At 35.8% G+C, this 20,742-nt stretch overlaps 1 protein-coding gene across 6 annotated transcripts in view; it reads right to left on the bottom strand.

Annotated features, from left to right (window-relative positions):
- The window catches only part of QKI (QKI, KH domain containing RNA binding), a 160,617-nt gene that overhangs the window by 107,090 nt on the left and 32,785 nt on the right, over positions 1 to 20,742 (bottom strand). For all 6 annotated transcript variants that reach the window (XM_004044928.5, XM_004044930.5, XM_055391786.2 and 3 more), the window contains exon 2: positions 12,820 to 12,962. In XM_004044928.5, coding sequence (XP_004044976.1) covers positions 12,820 to 12,962 — 143 coding nt within the window. The remainder of the gene's footprint in view (positions 1 to 12,819; positions 12,963 to 20,742) is intronic.

Raw genomic sequence — 20,742 nt, 5'->3', positions numbered from 1 at the left:
ATTTCTAGGGTGATTTTAGTTAGATGCCTTATAAATCTTTCATTATATCGCATAAGCAACACAGTGGGTATGAAACAAATACATTCACAGAAGCGTATATGTATATTTTTTGAAGTCTTTCACTTAGCAGAAGACAAAAAACGGACCACACCCAATCTAGTCAACACTAGTGGGCCTATCTTATACAAGTATGTAAGATGAGAGAAGAGTTGTGTCTATACATTAACAGCACAACTGTTTTTAATTAAAAATACAGAATGAATACAGATGATCCTTGACTTACAATGGAGTTAAGTCCCAATAAACCCACCACTGAGTTGAAAGTGCAGTTTTAAATTTACGATATTTTCAGTTGCAATGGTTTTATCTGGAGATGGCCCCATCATAAATTGAGAAGCATACTGAAAACATCACTTTCAAACCATTGTAAACAATCCTAAGTCAGACCATTGTAAGTTGGAGACTATATACCAAAATGTCTTGTGTTTTGAGGGAAAATGAGCATCTTATGCCTTGTTACCTTCATATTAATTCTTATAAATTAATAAGTGGCTAAATATATCTCCTGGAGAAATGGCTAATTTATAAAATATAATTAACATTACAGGAAACATTTGGCAAAACCTTTCACATATTAGGCCTTTATAAACATTTTTGTTCATAGCACACATGGCACATGTTACGTACAAGTGCTGTGTAAGAAAAGGTTTCTTACAAGGCTATGTAAAAACAAACAAAAATTTAAAGCTGCATACTTCCATGTTGAAATAGAAAGTGATAACTGTTTTTTTTATTATTACTGACTTTGTCCTTTGGGATTTATCCTGAGAACAGCCAGTCAGGCTTACTATATGAGAAAGTTCTAAACATATGAGTTCCTGTGCTGCATACAACTTACAATTTAGTGACTGAATCCCTCCCTCCAGCTTTACTGAGATATAATGAACAAGGTTTAACTTGTGATGATTTAATATAGGTATACATTGTGAAATGGTTACCACAATCAAGCTAATTAACACATCCATCACCCACACAGCTACTGTGCCCACACATGTACACGCACGTGTGTGTGTGTGTGTGATGTTAAGCACCTTTTCATAAGCCTTTTGGACATCTGTATATTTTCGTTTGAAAAAATGTCTAAAAGTTATTTGCCTATTTTTAAATTGGGTGATGTGATTTTTTTTTGTTGCTGTTTTGTTGTTTTGGGCTGAGTTAATACTCTGGTATCTTTTGGATATTAAACCCTTAGCAGATATAAGGTTTGCAGATATTTCCTCCCATTCTGTAGGTTGCCTTTTCATTTTGTTGATTGTTTCTTTGCTGTGCAGAAGCATGTTAGCTTGATGTAGTCCTGTTTATTTTTGCTTTTGTTGCTTGTGTTTTTTGGGTGTAATATCTAGAAAAATCATTACCAAGACCAGTATCAAATACCTTTATAATTCAGTGTTTTTTCCTACATGTTTTATAGTTTCAGGGAATTCATTTAGGTCTTTAATCCATTTTGACTAAATTTTTATGTACAGTGTAAGTAAGGGTCCACTTTCATCTTTGGAATGTCAATATCCAGTTTTCCCAGCACCAACGGTTGAAGAGACGATTCTTTCTCCATTGTGTAGTCCTGGTACCCTTGTCAAAGATTAGTTGACTCTATATTCATAGGTTTATTTCTGAGATTCTGTTCTGTTTCATTGGTCTATGTGTCTGTTTTTATGCCAGAAGCAAATTGTTTTCATATAATTTGAAATCAGGAACTGCAACGTCTTCAGCTTTGTTCTTTCTCAAGATTGTTTTGGCGATTAGGTGCTTTCTGTGGTTCCACGTGAATTTTAGGATTGTTTTTTCCTATTTCTGTGAAAAACGCCAATGGAATTTTGACAGGAATTGTATTGAATCTATAGATTGCTTTGGGAAGTATGGAAATTTTAACAATAATCTTCCAATCTACGAACATGCAATATTTTTCCATTTATTTGCATCTTTAATTTATTTGATCACTGTTATAGTTTTCAGCGAGCAGGCATCTTTTACCTCCTGGGTATTATTTCTAATTATATTATTCTTTCCGATGCTATTGTAAATGAGATAGCCTTTTTTTTTTTTTTTTTTTTTTTTTTTGAGATGGAGTTTCGCTCTTGTCACCCAGGCTGGAGTGCATTGATGTGACCTCGGCTCACTGCACCCTCCGTCTCTCCCAGGCTCAAGCAATTCTCCTGCCTCAGCTTTCCAAGTAGCTGGGATTACAGCCTGCGCCACCACACCCAGTTGTTTTTTTTTTGTATTTTTTGTAGAGGCAGGGTTTCACCATGTTGGCCAGGCTGGTCTCAAACTCCTGACCTCAGGTGATCCGCCCGCTTCGGCCTCCCAAAGTTCTGGGATTACAGGTGTTAACCACCATACCTGACCTCTTAATCTCTTTTTTGAATAGTTTGTTGTTAGTGTATAGACAGAAAACTGATTTTTGTATGTTGATTTTTGTATCCCAGAACTTGACTAAATGAACAGATTTCTTGATGAAGTCTTGGGTTTTTCTACATACAAGATTATGCCACTGCAAATAAAGATAATTTTATTTCTTCCTTTATGATTTAGGTGTCTTTTACTTTTTTTCTTTTTTTTCTTTTGAGACAGTTTTGCTCTGTTGCCCAGGCTGGAGTGCAATGGTGCAATCTCAGCTCACTGCGACCTCCACCTCTTGGGCTCAAGTGATTCTCCTGCCTCAGCCTCCCGAGTAAGCTGGGATTACAGGCATGCATCACCATGCCTGGTGAATTTTTGTATTTTTTAGTAGAGACAGGGTTTCATGTTGGCCAGGCTGGTCTCCAACTCTTGACCTCAAGTGATCCGCCCACCTCAGCCTCCCAAAGTGCTGGGAATCAGAGCCATGAGCCACCACTCCTGGCTGCCTTTATTTCTTTTTCTTGGCCTAACTGTTCTGGCTAGAACTTACCATATTTAATGGAAGTGGCAAGGGTCTTCTTCCTGACCTTAGAGGAAAAGCTTTCAGCTTTTCACCATTAAGTATGATGTTAGCTGTGAGCCTGTCACACATAGCCTTTATTATGTTGTGGCATACTGTTCTATACCTTACTTGTTGAGAATTTTCATCGTGAAAGGATGTTACATTTTGTCAAATGCCTTTTTTGCATCTTTTATGATCTTATGGTTTTTATCTTTCATTCTGTTAATTTGGTGTAGCTCAGTTAATGATTTGCATATGTTGAACCATTTTTACATTCAGAGGAAAAATCTCACTTGATCATGGTGTACGCTCCTTTTAATGTGCTATTCAATTCAGTTTGCTAGTATTTTGTTGAGGATTTTTGCATCTGTTCATCAAGGATATTGGCCTGTAACTTTATTTTCTTATAATGTCCTTATCTGGCTTTGGTTAAGGGTAATGCTGGCCTCATAAAATGAATCTGGGAAGTGTTCTCTCCTGCTCAGTTTTTTGGAAGTTTGAGAAGGGTTGGTGGTAATTCGTCTTTAGATGTTCAGAGGAATTTGCCCATGAAGCTGTCTGCTCTTGGGCTTTTACTTGTTGGGAGGTTTTGACTTAATGATTCAATCTCCTCACTCATTATGGGTCTGTTCAGACTTTCTGTTCCTTCATGATGTGGTCCTGATAGGTTGTACGTTTTAGGAATTTATCCATTTCTTCTAGTTTGTTCAATTTTTTGGCATATATTTACTCAGAGTAGTCTTTTATGATCTTATTATTTCTATGGTATCAGTTGTAATGTCTCCTCCTTCATTTATTTTGACTTTTTTTTCTCTTGGTTAGTCCAACTAAAGGTCTGTCAATTTTGTTTACCTTTTCAAAAACCAACTCTCAGTTTTGCTGAACTTTTCTGTTGTATCCCTGGCCTCTATTTCATTTATTTCTGCTCTGATCTTTATTATTTCATTCCTTCTGTTTAAGCCTCTGGCATTCACTATTTCCAGGTAGTTTCCCACCCATTTAAAAAAAAAAATCCCAGGAAATTTTTACTGCGAGAATGAAAAATCACTATGTAATTTCACTACATAGTTTCTTCTATGGGCTATGTATTGCGCGAGATATCATAGATTTCTAAAAAAATAAAAGACTAAGAGAGAGTTCCTGACTTCAGGGAATGACCTGCAAGAATCATGCAGATCACTGCATACCATGTGATAACAGCTTAAGAGGTGGGTACAAAGTACTCTAAGGGGAAACAACTGTCTGTAGGAGTCAAAGCACATACAAATAGCAAAAGGAGCACTAGAGCTCAATATTGTGGGATGAGGGGGAGCTGAGCATGTTTGGTGGGAAGGAAGAAATAAGAAAAGAGGTGTTACAGGGAAGAAAAATTAAAAGTACCTGCCATTTTTACAGAAGAGTGAATTGCTTAGGTGGCTAGAAAACATGGGTAGCAGCAAAATAAAGGCTTGGAAAGTAGTTTGGGATCTTTCAAAAGGCCTTGTGCATTGGATCTCATACTCTCACAAATACTGTCTTCTGCTCTTGTCCTAAAACACTTGTTGACCTTTATTGTCTTCGTATTTTTATTAATTGGTTAAATAATCTTTTTTCTAATTGTTACTTAGCATCTAGAGTGATAATCTATCTTCCTCACCTGAATTTGTTTTGAATGGTTTCAGCTTATTATCCAGTTATATCAGTATTCAAAGAATGATACACCGTAATTTAGGATATCCTAATTCACACACCACAGATTTCAAATTTTGGTTATAACTGGTTATTAATTTTTCCCCTTTGCTGCTGGTGTCAAATCGAAGTATCATGAGTGCAAGGACTACGTTATTCAACATTTCTTTGGTGTTGAGTATGCTGCAGTATGTTTTGAGTGTTCAAGTATGAGCCAACTTCTGGGCTATTTTACATGCATTAGGTCACTTAATCCTCGAAACACCACTGCACAGTGCTTACCGCTACCACCTACATCTAATACATGTGAGGTTACATCAGTAGCCCAAATCCTAGAACACCTAGATTGATTCTAGAGTTCAGACACTTAATACAGTATAATGCGTCTCTTCTAATGACCTTAACATATACCCTGATAACAAGAAAAATTCATGGTTAGTTTTCTCATTATTGTTAATCTTTCAAAATGTTTAGTACTCAGTTTATAGAAACTCTATTCAAATCCAAGTTTACTTTCAGAATTAGTCCAGTTGTGTTTTTATCATTTCTTCCCCACCTACATATATCCCAAACATATCATTACTGTATCATTTCAGATAATCACATCTTGGTTTCTCAATATTTTCATATGTTTTACTGATTGTCACCACTTTAATAATCATCACATACATCTTTATTCTCAACGAATGGCAATACCAGCAAGGCCCTTCCCTCATTCTTAGCCTTCACATGTAAAAGATAAAGAAATCTTAAGATTCTCCCTATTTAATTTGTGCTTTTCATTTCAACTGCCATTGCCTGAGTTCAAGCTCTCATTATTCCATACCTGGATTGTGGCTATATCAGTACCATGAGAGCAATTATATCTTTTCATATTCCTGTGTCCTGTTACCTACCACAGAACACACACAAACATTTCCAGGATGAAGAAATGATACCAAAATTTTGCTGTTTTATATTCAGATATCCTTTTTAGTGTTCAAGTTCTAATTACTTCTCAAATTTTAAGAGTTTTGTTTTAATCTGTCCTTAACATGGCAAATTTATACTATTTATATGCAATCTTAAAAGTACAAAGAAACTAATCAAAACAATCATTGTTCTGTAACCCCAAACAATACAGCATAGAAGTTTTCAAAGTCAATCAACTCCCTACCAAATAATAAAGAAAATATTATACCAATATGAAACAAGTAGATGCCCAAGTTTATGACAGACAGGCTGCTTATTGATGACACCGATTTTGGACTTGGGAAAAGCAATGTTCTATGGCAGACAAAACAAGATTTCAAGAAATCCCCAATTTATTTGTAAGCTACCTTGTTGTAAATCCTGGGTTTATTAAGACATAAAATATGTTTTCTGGCTGGGCGCGGTGGCTCCCGCCTGTAATCCCAGCACTTTGGGAGGCTGAGGCAGGAAGACTGATTGAGCCCAGGAGTTCAAGACCAGCCCGGGCAACACAGTGAAACCTTGTCTCTAAGATAAAACAAAACAAAAATTACTTAAATATATATGTATTTTTTCCCAATGAAATGATTAACTGAATTTAGCTCAAAAGCTAGTAGCTGAAAAACTCAACCTCAACATCCCTAAAGTAAAGGCACGTGATCTCAAAAACTAAGGTACTTTTCCACCCAAATTGAAATCAAAAGAAAACATAGTCTCATTAACTTACAAAATAAATTTAGGTCACCTACTTATAAACAGGAACTGAAATGAGTGGAAGAGTTCAAGCAGTATAACCTTTGACTGCTTCATAGCCCATTTCATGTGTGACAATTCTGAGGGGTTAGGATGAGGAAGATTCTGTTATTAGCCATTTTACTCCCGGAGACACTGCTCTCTCAAATTGGGCTGAAAGTAGATCATCACCTTGAGCTTTCCTTTAATCTTTATCAGAAACAGCTCAATGTTCCTGGAATATGGATAGCACTGAGAAGCAGATTTCTCCTCGATTTCCATATTACATACTTTGGCTATTTCAGCAAGAATCTTAGAGATATGGAGATTGAATACCTATGAGTAGATATCAAATTATCCATAAGTCCTTTGTAGCAGTAATTTTAAGAGTAGATCCTAACATGAAACTCTTTTTAGATAAACCATAGACAAATGTTTCTGTCTAATCTGAATAATTCTTCCCTAACAACCCCATCTTTCATTTTGTTCTTCTAAGCACTAGTTCCTATCAAATACTAAAACATATTATTTATAAAAGAAAGTGCCTGCATTTTTAAAACTCAGAGAGGCCTTATTATTTAAAGAAATGTTAAACGTTGGAAAAATATCAGCTAAACAAAATGTATTGTTTTCAGACTGTCCTGTAACCCTTTCTGTAATTATTTACTAACATTCTAAGAAATGTGGTATATCCCAAACCATAAAAAGCCTATGAAATATTTGGTACACAGCAGGCCCTAAATATACCCTTACAGAGTGAAATAAAGAGGAAACTTCAAAACAAAACAGAGAGTCATAAATTGGCTTTTACTAAACCGATCTAGTTGAACTTATACATCAAGTTTTCCCTACCTAAAACATAAAGATATGCCCTATATTATCAAATCACACTGCTAAATTAAAACTTTAATGTGTAATCTGAATCACTTCACAACTCCACTGAATACAAATATATACTAACCTTATGAGAAAAACTACCTTTAAATAGATTTCTGTACAAACTATCAAAGACAGATGTGTAGATCGTATTTTTAAAGCATTATTATTTTCACTCACAAAATATCATATTCAGGCAAAAATCAAGTGTTAACCTGAGTATTGAAAAAGGAGACTTTGAATATCATTAAATTTTGATTTAATATCATTTGTTATTCAGAAGAATGAAAGTGAAAGTAGTGTACATCAAGACTCCTGAGGTTCTTGATCCTTCAACAATAAGAAGGCCACAATGGTCAAAGGAACAAAGACTTTAAGGAAAGATAACTTACTGAATTGGCCCCTCTCCCCATAATCCCTCTAAAACAAACACCAGCTCAACACCCAATTTGACACCAACTTCTCAAGACTGCTGACAAATAACAACCCTATGCTGACTAACTCAGAAGCTATGACTAGCCTAAGCTGATTTGCAAACCCAGGAAAATGAAACAGAAAGAGAACTTACAACTCATGTTCCATCATCAACATGTATTGTTATAAGAGAGACAGTGGAGTGTACTGTGAATAACATTATGAATCTAAACTACTAACTATAGCAACCAGGCTGGGATCCTACAGGCTGAAAACACAATCCTTGAAAAGACATTTGTCTATCTTACAAAACCTTTGACAATATGGGTATTCATGATGGCCTAGACCCAAGAGATGCCTTTCAAAGCTACTCTTCAAAATTAAAGCCCATTTTAACAACATCGGAAAATCAGAATTATATTCACATAAAACTCCAAGAAGTCTCACTACAATTTAATCATCAAATCATGTCCAAAGGAAGCAGTTTACCAATCTAATCTGTTCATGTATTTAACAGGACGACTAGTATCATCAACAGCTAGACCTTGCCAATATTTATCAAGTCTACTACTCTGGCAGATCCTATAGAACAATTTCTAGCAACTTGAAATTGATAACTAGGCAAATTTAATGACAAAATTATTACTGACTCATTCAAAATATAACACTTTTTACTTAAATCAGTTAACTCTATTCATAATCATTTATAACACATCTCCATGGATTCAAACAAGAAAACCTGACCAAATAAACAATTTGATGGTCTAAATATAACTTCAATGTTCTTTCATGTCTGTAGTTTCATGAACGCATGAGAAACTTAAAGTCTGAAATAATTTAATCGTTTATCCTTCACACAAGACTGAACTCCTTTTCAAGAACAGGATTATTTTTCTTATGTGTAATCACAAAAACCACAGAGTGCCTGCTCTATCAGGTGTCACACATTTGTTACCTTTACTCCTCCCAACAATCCTATGAAGTGAACCTTATAACTTCATAGACAAAGAAACAGATTCTAAAAAGCAAGCATATGCTCAAAGCCAATGTGATCATCTCAATTATTTTTCGGCAAATATTTATTTCAGTCCCCTTCTCACTGTAAATGAAGTGACTTGGTATCACTAACGCAGGGTTTCTCAACCTCAGCACTACTGACATTTGGGTCCAGATAATTCTTTGTTGGGAGGCTGGAGGTGCACGGAGGCTGACTGCCCTGTGCATTACAGGATGTTTAACAGTATCCCTGGACTCCACCCACTAGATGCCAATAGTACCCCCCCTCCCAAGTTTAGACACCAAAAGTATCTCTAGCATTGCCAAATGTCCCCATAGGTAAAACTGCCACCAGGTGAGAATCACTGGGCTAATGGAAAGCAACAAGAGCAGACGCCTTATACATGCTTATGCAGTTTGGCTTGGATCTTGCATTCCAGTGGCCTGCCATAAGAGCATGCCCTAAGCAGCCACTGCCCGCTTTAGCCTGGGCCCAGCAGGAACATAAATGGAGAAGATCTAAACCCACCCAGTTAGCCTCAATCAAGCTAGGCTCCACCTTAACCAGTAGACCCTCAGCCAACATACAGACCCATGAGCACAGAAATAAATGATTATTATTTTTAAGCCACCCAGTTTTAGAGTGTTTTATCATGGAGCATTATTGTGGCAACTGCTGACAAATACAGCCAATAAGAGGATAAGCCAGAATTCAAAACCTAGGCCTGACTAAGAAACCTATTGTCTTTACTATATCAAAGAGTTTTTTTCAAAAGAATTAAATATTCTTACCCAGGATGTGCTTGGTACACAGTACAGATGCAATAGAAGTCTGCTTTATTAATAAATATTAATTCTGTAAAAATTTTAATACATTTTCAGTGGCCTATTCATATTAGCTTCTCATTCTCACATCATGAGGCCAAACTTCAAAAACGTTGCAAAGGGCTACAGACTATAGCACTACTTCATTTCTCAGACCTTGAGTCTGAGACTTTCTTCTCATATCAGTTTCAGAGCTCTGCACTGCCAAGTCCAAAACACATCTCTAACTTAACACTGACTTCTGTAAGTAAGGTGCTATATGCAAATGCAAAAGACAACAGGTTTAAAGAAAAAGAAAAGTTTAACAATATTTGAAAGAATGAGTTTCATACAAATATGTGCAACAAATACTTATTGTGAATACACCATTTACCAGACACTATTCTAAGCACTGGAAATACAGCACTGAAAGACAAAAAGATTCCTGCCCTCATAGAGCTTACATTCTTGTGACACATAGCATAAAGATGTTTTCCAACTGCTTCACTCATATTAACTCTTTAGTCTTCATAATCTTGTGAGAGGTTTAATTTCTCCATTACAGAAATGAGAAAAGCGAACACCAGGAATGAAAAGTAATTTGCTTAAAGTCACAAAACATCATCACTTCCTGGCCTTTTGGTTAAGATCAAGTGTAGTACCAAAGTCACAAAACAAGCAGCAAAACTAGCTAGAAGTCTGAATCTGAGTTCCTACTTTTGACCACGGCATGACTGCCCCTGTGCTAACTCTCTAACCTCACATCTTACAACACTTCCCAACCACATTCCTGCCTGAGTCAGCTGTACTTGCTGTTCACTCTGCCTAGATTGTTTTTCTCCCAGATGGTTTTCATGCCTTCCTCCCATCATTCTGTTCCTGTCTCTCCATTCCCATCATATTGTAAGAGATTTCTTCCCTGATTACCCTTAAAAATGAATACCTCCTTCCATACACAGTCACTATTCATCTGTCTACCCCACTTTGTTTCTCCATAACACTGATTACAGCTATAGATTCATTTGTGTACTGTTTGTCTTTGCCACTGAAATGTCCACTCCACAAGACCAGTGACACTGTTTAATTCATCACTTCACCACTTACCATTTCAGGCCTCCTGAAACGATGCCTGGCAAAATGACCAGGTACATGATCACCTACCTGTCAGCCTGGCTGACCCCGTCCCCTCTCCCAAAAAAAAAAAAAAAATTAGAGGAGTGATTCTCATACTTCAGCATGCATCGGAATTATCTACAGGGCTTAATAGGCAAATTGCTAGGCCTCACCCTTACCCCAGAGTTTCTGATTCAATAAGTATGGAAAGGGGATTGAACATTTACAGTTCCCAGAAAGCGTAGATACTATGGTCCAAGGACTGTGTTTTGAGAATCACCGATCAAGACAAATGCCATGCTCCAACACACAAGTCGGTAATAGTAGTTCACCATGGCAAGAAGTCACAACTGGAGGAGGAAGGAAAGGAATATAGTGAACAGGTGCCCTCTAGACTCAAGTCCTGACTTAGAAGACTGTATGAAACCCATGTCTTTTAAAGAATGCATACATACCCCTTCCTTGAATAGGATTTCTTTTTTTAAGAGATGGAACCAGACAGATTAACATTATATTCTCTGTCAAGGTCTTGTGGTCTTACATATTCTATGTTAATGCCCACTGCAGAAACGTTATCCCTTAATGTTTAAATAAGCAAAACAGACAGTTGCTATTCTTTCCAGGATAGTGAAAAACCTAACAGCAGTAGACCCCAATTGGAACAGCTGCCCAAATCACAATTTCCCATCTCTAGGAATAATCCTAATACCTAGGGTAGGCTCACAGTGGTCCTGTCTAGGTAATGGTAGGTAACCTCACTTCCCCAGTCAGAAAGGCCCAAAACACATTCACTCTTCTAAGAATCTGAATTTTAAAGATAAAGTCTGGGAGGCACCAATGCCAAGTTATGTCAGCAAGGCTCTCAACCGAGAAGCTCCACAAACTCCTGCTGCTCAAGTTCTCAGACACCCTGATTCCTAGCCTAACATGGCACTTTGTTCTCCAGCTATTCCTTTAATCCTCTGTGTTACTCAATAATCTTCCAACCAACTCCTCTTTTCCTACATTATCCAAGACTATTTGCGTATTTGCAACCAAAAATACCTATAAAACCAGAGTAAATGTATATAACCTTTAAAAAAAGTATCAGATCAATTTTTGCAAATTGTAATGTAACTGTAAAATATCAAAGCTTTTTCCTATTAATTCAACTTAAGACATTTCTCATCTACAGACTAGTATTCTGTCCATATAACTAAAGAATCATAGAGCACATCATATTTTTGATATTATAATAACTCCTTTTTTCATCTGCTTTCATAAAAGTCCTCCGAAACTTAGCAAAAAGCCATCATCTTTTCTTGGTTCATTCAACAAGTATTGTTACCTATTATGTGCCAATATTATGAGGGATACAGCGATGAATAACAAAGACAAGGTTCTTATTTTATGTACACCTTATATTCTTCCGGGGAGACAGAGAGAGAGAAAATAAACCAGAAAAATGCCCGATTATAAGTGCTATTGCAAAGAAAAAAAAGACAATGTGAAACAGTGAGTAGCTAGATAGATGGCTTTTAAATAAAAAAGGTCAGGGGAAGCCTCTCTGAAGTGACATTTGAGCTAAATTCTTAATGACAAGAAGCAGCCAGCCAGTAGAGATCAGAGCACAACATAAAGGTCCCTAAGACTGGGAACAGACTTGACTTATTCTAAAAGCCAAGAGGGTCAATGTGACTACAGTGTGGTAAAGAAGAGGGAAAATCATTTAAGATGAGGCCAGAGAAATAGAATGGACCATATCATATAGGGCTTTGTAACAAAAAGCAAAGAATCTGGATTTATTTAGAAATTAACAGATATAGGACAAGGAGGCTATTCACAACAAGATGCTTATAGAGAATAGTTCAACAATGGACTAAGATGGGGGAAAATCAGATTACAATCAGTGGTTTCAATAAAAATTTCAGAGCTGAAAGGAAACTTATAGTCCAACACCTTCATTTTACAGAAAGAATGCTGTGGCCCAAGCTGTGGCTTCTTGAAGGTCAGATTAAAGATGAGCAATGTTGTGCTTGGTGCTCTGTGACAGTCAGGCCAAAGCGCTTTCCACAATTCCTCATCCAGTTTTGAAACCCAAGAGTCTATACCATGTGCATTTCCAAAGTGACATAGCAGCAATCAAATGCAAACATATTTAGAGAGAAATTTTTTAAATTATCATGCCAAATTATTCACACTTCAGTTGATGATTGCATTTTTTTAAAGTGGCTAATAATGCTTAAGTATTTACCATCAAATATATCTCTTCCCAAAATATATGAAGCAGAACAAAATTGAATAAAGCAACAAAATATACTTACATCTGGGTATTCTTTTACAGGCACATAAAGTTTCTCTTGTAACTGAACAATAGGTCCCACAGCATCAGGCAATTCTGCACTCCTTTTCTCTGTACTGCCATTTAATGTGTCATTGTACATGTCTTTCCGTACTCTGCTAATTTCTGTTAAAAGTAAAAATTTTAAATGTGTTAGACAAAAAAATATTCTTGCTAGTCCAGAGGAAAAAAGAGAGGGCAGGGGAGGGTTTCATTGATAAAGCGTTAAAACTCAAATAAGGAGCTCTTGGCCTATTCTACCATTCTCTGGATTAAGCCCATGTTTAAACAAGACTATAGCCTTAATTAATTTCTACCACAAACCAATTTTTATACGAATCAAATAACATATCTTATTAAATTAACTTCAAAGCCCGAGCTCCCTCCTAACCGGTATAATATGGACTTGTTAGTTCATCTAATTTTTCCAAGTCTAAACGAGGCCAGTCATTCCAAATGATAGCTTCAGTAAACAACTATAAGAATGCCTGTCAGACAAAACTAACACCAAAGCCTCTTTTGTACTTCAGAACTAATTTGTCCGAAGGATATTTAAACGGGACCACTTTGATTATTTTTAGATATCTTTGGAATATCCAAACAGAGATGTTCAAAAGACAACAGACTGCAAGTTCAGCAGAAGTCTGAGTTTCATATACAAATTTAATGGTTAAAGCTATCAGAAGAGATGTCTTAGAGCAAGTAACGGGAGAAAGAAGGACAGAATCCACTTGAGAAAAAGGAAGGGGTAAGGAAAAGAAGATCCAAACCAAGAAGAAATGGAGGTAGGCAGGAGAACTAGAGAAGAGAGGTGTTATAGAAGCTAAGAAATGACAGATTCAAGGACAGGGTGACCAACAGTATCGAATACTACAAAAGAATGTAAGATAAAACAGCAAAAGATGGTACCTTGGATTTGACCACTAAGCCACTGGTGATCAGAGAAGTTTCAAGGGAAAGAGAGTAACAGATCAAACTACACTGGGTTAATGATTGAAATATTAAATATAAAAAAGGAAGTAGTGATACCTAAAATCAATGACCTGTTTTTAAAGACCTGTATTACTGTTCTTGGATATACATAGACTTTTTTTTAAAAAGTAGGAAAATTATATTTTAATGAGCCGAGTCCCATAAAGAAAATGGATCTTTTCAAAAATTATTAAGCTTCTAGTATGCACCAGAAGACAGGCTCCTGTCCATTGGAACATACTGCCTAATACGGGTTGTCATTATTAAGGTTAGCCAGATGCAGATGTAATGTCTCTCTATCCTACAGACTGTGTCCTCCTTGGGAGAAAGGCTTGCATCCATTAGTATTTAAAAATAAAATGTATTTTTTAAATGTATTTTGTATGCTTTCCAAACATGGGGAAGTTCAATCTATTGATAGTTCCTTAGGAACTATCAAATATGAAGGCACTCTTTAATTTTTCTAACTAGTTATTTAAATCAATTTCGGTTAAATAAAATCCAACACAGCAAAAAGGCAGGATCAAAGGTATTCTTACTCAGTTATAAAATCTTAATCAATTAAAAAAGGCACTGTAATACATTTTCTGCTTCAGTGATACCAATATTCATATTACAAATTTTATCTCTTAAATAACAATTTGCTTGTCAAAGCTTACGAAATGCTTTTCTCTGAATAGCAAATAAAATCAACAAAAATCTAGAGATTACCTTGGATTTGTCTACATGATAAGGGCAGAATTTTATTATTTCCTAAGGTTCTTTTTATACTTCTAGCTTCATAATTAAATCTTTCCTAATAATGTCCAGTATCAAATTGGTGTTTATCTTAAATTAGCATATGACAGCAATTCTCAAATCAAGTTTTCAACAACCAAGTAACAATTTAAACTCATTTACATCATTTACATAATTACAGCAAGTAATTAACCAAGGGGCATTAGAAAAATTTAATCTAATTAAAATCACACATACATCCTTTAGCCAGGTCTCTGGACTAAAAAAGCACTTTCCATATAATTATTACTTAAATATCTTCTTCAGAAACTACCTATTCTTACTGCAGTTAGCACCACACTAATATCAAAGCCTGAGAATAACAGCATGAAAGAAAACTATAGATAAAATTTGCTTAAAAATATAAATGCAAACATCTGAAATAAATAGAAAAAGAAAAATGCACTAAGACATAGTAGAATTTATACTCTGAGTGCAAGAATAGTTCAATATTGAAAAATCTACTATTATAAGCAACCATAGTAATATAATAAATCTAGGGAAGAAAAAATACTGATTTTCCAGGTAAACAAATTTATCAAACTTAGAAAAAAAAAACAAAACAATCTATTGCAAGTTATCAGAAAATTCAGATAAAATGACTAGATTAAAAAATTAAATAAACGTGCCGGGCGCAGTGGCTCATGCCTGTAATCCCAGCACTTTGGGAGGCCAAGGCAGGCAGATCACTTGAGGTCAGGAGTTCAAGAGCAGCCTAGCCAACATAGTGAAACCCCGTCTCTACTAAAAATACAAAAATTAGCTGGGCATGGTGGCAGACGCCTGTAATCCCAGCTACTCAGGCGGCTGAGGCAGGAGAATCGCTTGTACTCAGGAGGCGGAGATTTCAGTGAGCCGAGATGGTGCCATTGCACTCCAGCCTGGGCAACAAGAGCAAAAAACTGTCTAAAAAAATAAATAAATAAAAAGAAAATGTATAAAACCAACAGTCCTCATATATAAGCATCTATCTGGTTAGATGATACAAGCCATTTACCACTTAAGTTGTATTTTTATAAATACCTATGTGATTCCTTGATTAATAACACAAAATTCCATGAGATTCTGTTACCCAGTGTGTCCGCAGGTCCTTGAACAGTGCCTGGAACACAGCTGGCCCTCAATAAATACTTGGTGGGGGTAAACAAAGGCAAGAAAGAGCTAGGTTTCTGGAGCATTAAACAAGTCATGGTTCCAGCTCTCAAAGAACTTATTCTAATAAGGAAGACAGATAAGAAGTCTTTCTACCATGATTTTTTTCAGTCTCTAAGATATATCACTCAATTTCATAACAGAACACAAATTAATGTATAAGATAGTAATGATGGGAATGAAAAGGTAACTAAGACATAGTTCCAGTCCTCAAGGGCTTAAAAATCTTATTCGCTGTTGAGTTTGGCCAACTATGTACTACCTTTATAAACAGGGGAAAAAAGTAGAAAATCAGCAGCATTCTGGTGTTATTCAGAACACTCGAGTCAGAGCAAGTTCTGATTCCAGTTCTAACAGTAACTGTGATTTTAGACAAATCTCTTTCTTACAACCTCTCTGTGTCTGTGCTTCATATATTTACTCAATGAATGAACTGAATCCACTGGTTTCCAATCTTAGTATGCAAGAGCCCCATTTATTCTTTTTCTCCATAATCCTGTTTTTAAAAGTTTTGTCTTTAAAACTTTCCATTTGTAAGTCGTGGCAATCAGAGCTTCTGGGAATGATATCCTAGCAGGAGGATACAATTACAGCCAAACTACTACGGAAACATGCAACGAGTACGGGTTTGGGAAATGCTTTAGTCCTTTTGTAAGTAATAGCTTCACAGGTGTTCTCATGAAACATAGGAATGCTTCATAACTAATATGTTGTACACACTATTTTGCTGTATCAAACATTACAACACTCAAATGCCCCACCACCAACTGCACTACCTTCAACAACCCGCAGCAGTTGTTCAGAGAACTGAAGTTCAGAACCGTTTGCTTAATCACGCATAGTACAAAAACTCTCCCAACATGAATCCCAGGCATGTATTTTCTATCTAAATATCCCCAGTATCAAGAGAAATTTTTAGACATCTCTAAAGATCTTAAATATTATAAATTTGTTTTAATAAACCAAAATCTGCTCTCCTAAAATTTCTACCATTGGCCACAACTCAGCAGCCCCACAAACATTTGAAAAATTCTAAAATATCTAAGTGCCCTCCTTCCCTAAACCAATGACATGGTTTTATACCCTCCCACTTGTTTAGATGCACTCTGATTTGTCTAGGTCCCTTTTAATATGCAAAACCCTATACTGTACACAACATTCCATAATGATCAATGGGTAAGCCAACTGAGGCTATCAAATTCTAGTCCCAAACTCTGCCCCGTCCATAATCACTGTTTAAGAGGTGATGATGTTTAAGAATATCTTTACTTCCTTGGCAAACACAGCACACTGCTGACATTTTGCTAATGGTGTTAAGACAAGTCTCTACCATTCCATAATTCCACAACTGTTTGTTTAGACACCAACAGAAGATTTCAATTTTTTTTCTGGTTATTTTCTGCTACACATATCCCTTCAGCAGACTGATATTAATCTATCAGCTGATATTCTTTAAGGATGAATAGTCTCTGAGTCAAGAATCCAACTGCAATTTTATAGAGCACAGATTTCTTTGGCCCAGATCCCAAAATACAGGCACATCTTTATCTACTACTTGATGAAATCCCAAGCTACAATGGGACCAGAACCTCCTTCTGGAGCCACCAGTTTAAATAGGAAATAATCTGCTTAGGAATCTACAGGTTATGCCATCAAGTTTAGCATATACATTTTTCAGCTTTGGGGAGTATTTGCCTTTACAGCATTTAGGCTCCTCCCATTTCCTACAATTTTTTGAATTTACTTTTTTTTTTTTTTTTTGAATTTCACTACGCTGAAAACTATTTTTTGTTTAGGCCTGAAAACCTGTTACTACTTACTGCCTCGTCACATTTCTCTGCTTTAATTATCTTGTTTTTTTTTCTTTTCCAAACTAAGGCTCAACTGTCAGTTAATTCTGCTCTGATGTCACTGCACAGTTCTGTTTTATGTGACCTTTATTCCTTTTTCTTTCCCCTTAATTCACCCAACTATGGATTTCACTAAAAGGTTTTAAAGTAATTCTTAGGTTTCATGTTTCAACAGCCTCAGCTCATGTTTGTCTTTGGCTTTTCCATTACCACTACTCTTTTACTGTATCCAAATTATTGTACGTGCACTCTGCTACTTTTGTACATATCCTTTTAATATCTGAATTACTGGGCCAGGTGTGGTGGATCAGGCCTGTAATCCCAACAATTTGGGAGGCCGAGGTGGGCAGATCACTTGAAGTCAGGAGTTCAAGACCAGCCTGGCCAACATGGCAAAACCCCATCTCTACTAAAAATACAAAAATTAGCCAGGTGTGCTGGCAGGCACCTGTCATCCCAGCTACTCGGGAGGCTGAGGCAGGAGAATTGCTTAAACTCGGGAGACAGAGGCTGCAGTAAGCTGAGACCGTGCCACTGCACTACAGTCTGGGTGACAGGGTGAGATTCCATCTCAATAAAGAAATACATATATATATATACATATATACATATATATGTGTGTGTATATACATATGTTAAATCCAATTACATATATATGAATTATTTGATTTAACTAACAGATCAATCACTGGAAAACTAGAACACTGGAATTAAGAACAGGAAAAACTGTTAAGAGAATAAAAAAATATGGGGTGAGAAATCTAAATTACAGCACTGAGCAGTCATTTCATAAAATATATAAATACATAGCTAAGGCTGTGTATAAAATCAATACTGCAATGCTGGAAAGCCAAAGAATCAAATACAGCTCCGTATTACTTTCTGGTTTAGAAATTTTTCAGCAAATTTAAACTAAGAAAATCAAAATTAGGAAATGAAACACGAAAACTATTTACTAACTCAATCATAAGCAACAAAATATTAATGAAAAGTAAAATTCAAAGCCAAAATGCACCAAAGAATTACTTTCAGGATTTGTAAAAAAACAAAACAGTTTTAAAACACTGAAGAAAAACTCACATAAAATGCATCTTATACTTAGTGTTGTGGTAGCTGATTCAATTGCTCAACTTGCAATGCTGATGTTATAGACGTATATATATTTTCACTGGGTATCTATCTGCTGTTTCTTTGTACATTTGAATCCATCAACAAAATCTGCCTTATCATTGTACTAGAGCAGGAGCTAATAAAGGAATGAAAAGGTCACTGTGTCGTTTGACCATAACTGTGCTTTTTAACATTTTCCATTAACTTATGGAAAATCTTAGTTGTCAGTAAAACGACAAGTATATATAAACACATACATAATTTGATATACATAAAATACATTTTATGAGGTAAGTTAAAATGACTGCTTTCATCTGAAGCTTAAATAGGCTCCAGTATTTCCACACTGTCTGCAATCCCTACCTCTTGCTAGACATTAAAGTAGCTCACTAACACAAACAGCAAAGTAAGATTTAGTTATTTTAGGTCTTAATAACAAATTACCCGTTTTTATTTAGATAATACTCATTAAATCTTAAAACAATAATATTAGTAATCTATTTAAAACTGAAGAACTGTCACTTCATAAAGAGGTGGCTGGTGTGTAACCTTATGAATTTAGGGTTAACAACAATCTCTTCTGTAAAAAGAAATAAACTTTAATTAAGGCTTGACTAAATACAGAGAAAGTTTTAAAGTTATTTTTGAGCTGAGAACCCATGGAATTTAACTTCACTGTGCTCTTTTTAAGAGGCCAAGTTCACAAGGTACAGAGAGCAACTAGATTAAAAAGCAAGTTATTAGAGTATGTATTATTTATTTACTTATTTATTTTTGAGATGGAGTTTCACTCTTTTCACCAAGGCTGGAGTGCAATGGCACAATCTTAGCTCACTGCAACCTCCACCTCCTGGGTTCAAGCGATTCTCCTGCCTCGGCCTCCCCGAATAGCTGGGATTACAGGTGCCCGCCACCATGGTCAGCTAATTTTTGTATTTTTTTTTTTTTTTTTTTTAGTAGACACGGGGTTTCACCATGTTGGCCAGGCTGGTCTTGAACTCCTGACCTCAGGTGATCCACCCGCCTCGGCCTCACAGTGCTGGGATTACAGGCGTGAGCCGCTGCGCCTAGCCTAGAGTACAGATTATTAAGTGAAATATGTTTGCTTACTCTAACAACCAAATAAATCTGATTTAATTTCAAAGCAACTGCTTTCAAACTGGCAAGAAAAAAAAAAAAACCCAAATCTGATTTAATTTCAAAGCAACTGCTTTCAAACTGGCAAGAAAAAAAAAACCCAAGCTATCAGTAATTCTCTAGATGGAACTTTATTCCAAGGGTTAAATTGTACTCTGTACTTCACAATCCTAAGTCCAAAAACAAAAACTACAAAATTAATTAATCATAACTCCTCTTTGTACTACCAAAACTAACAATTGTCCACAATTGGCGATAAATTTCACATGCAAAAATACAAAACAGCAAAAACCTTGTAACAATGTTAATTCGATTTCCCTGATTGTTCTCAGCAGCAGTTCTGTATTACAGAAGTACCTAACAGTAAGTTGCACACACGTTCCTGGGGTTATAGAAAAGAACCTCTACTGTATGATCAAATTTATATTTAAGTATACATTTTTTTGGTAGATACAACAAAGTCAAAAAAGATACAATTATTAACAGTAATCATCTCTGGGAGATGAATTCACGAGGACTATTTAGCTTTCATGCTATTATATAAATTTTTCTTACAATAATCACCTATTAGGAGAGTAGAAAGCAGAAAGCTTACATCAAAACACTGCAAGCATGGGACTGCCTATATAAAAACAGTAGCATAATAAAGATGTTATAATTCATTGCCTCCCAACTCTAAAAATAAAGCGATCTAGTTATTTTTTACATGACTCAACTGGTCTTCACCAGAATCTAAAGGAGGATACATTACAATACCCTTTTTACTGTCCCCTCAAAATAAAAAGAAAAAACAACTAATGCTCAGTGATTAAGAATTAACAAATATCGTTATGTCCTCAATCACACATACAGGGAAGCTACAAAAGTTAGCTCATAAAGGCAGAGTAGAATTATAGATACCAGAGGCT

This window comes from Gorilla gorilla, chromosome 5 (assembly GCF_029281585.2).
Source record: "Gorilla gorilla gorilla isolate KB3781 chromosome 5, NHGRI_mGorGor1-v2.1_pri, whole genome shotgun sequence".
NCBI classification, from domain to species: Eukaryota; Metazoa; Chordata; class Mammalia; order Primates; family Hominidae; genus Gorilla; species Gorilla gorilla.
This window is presented reverse-complemented; position numbering and strand designations above follow the sequence as displayed.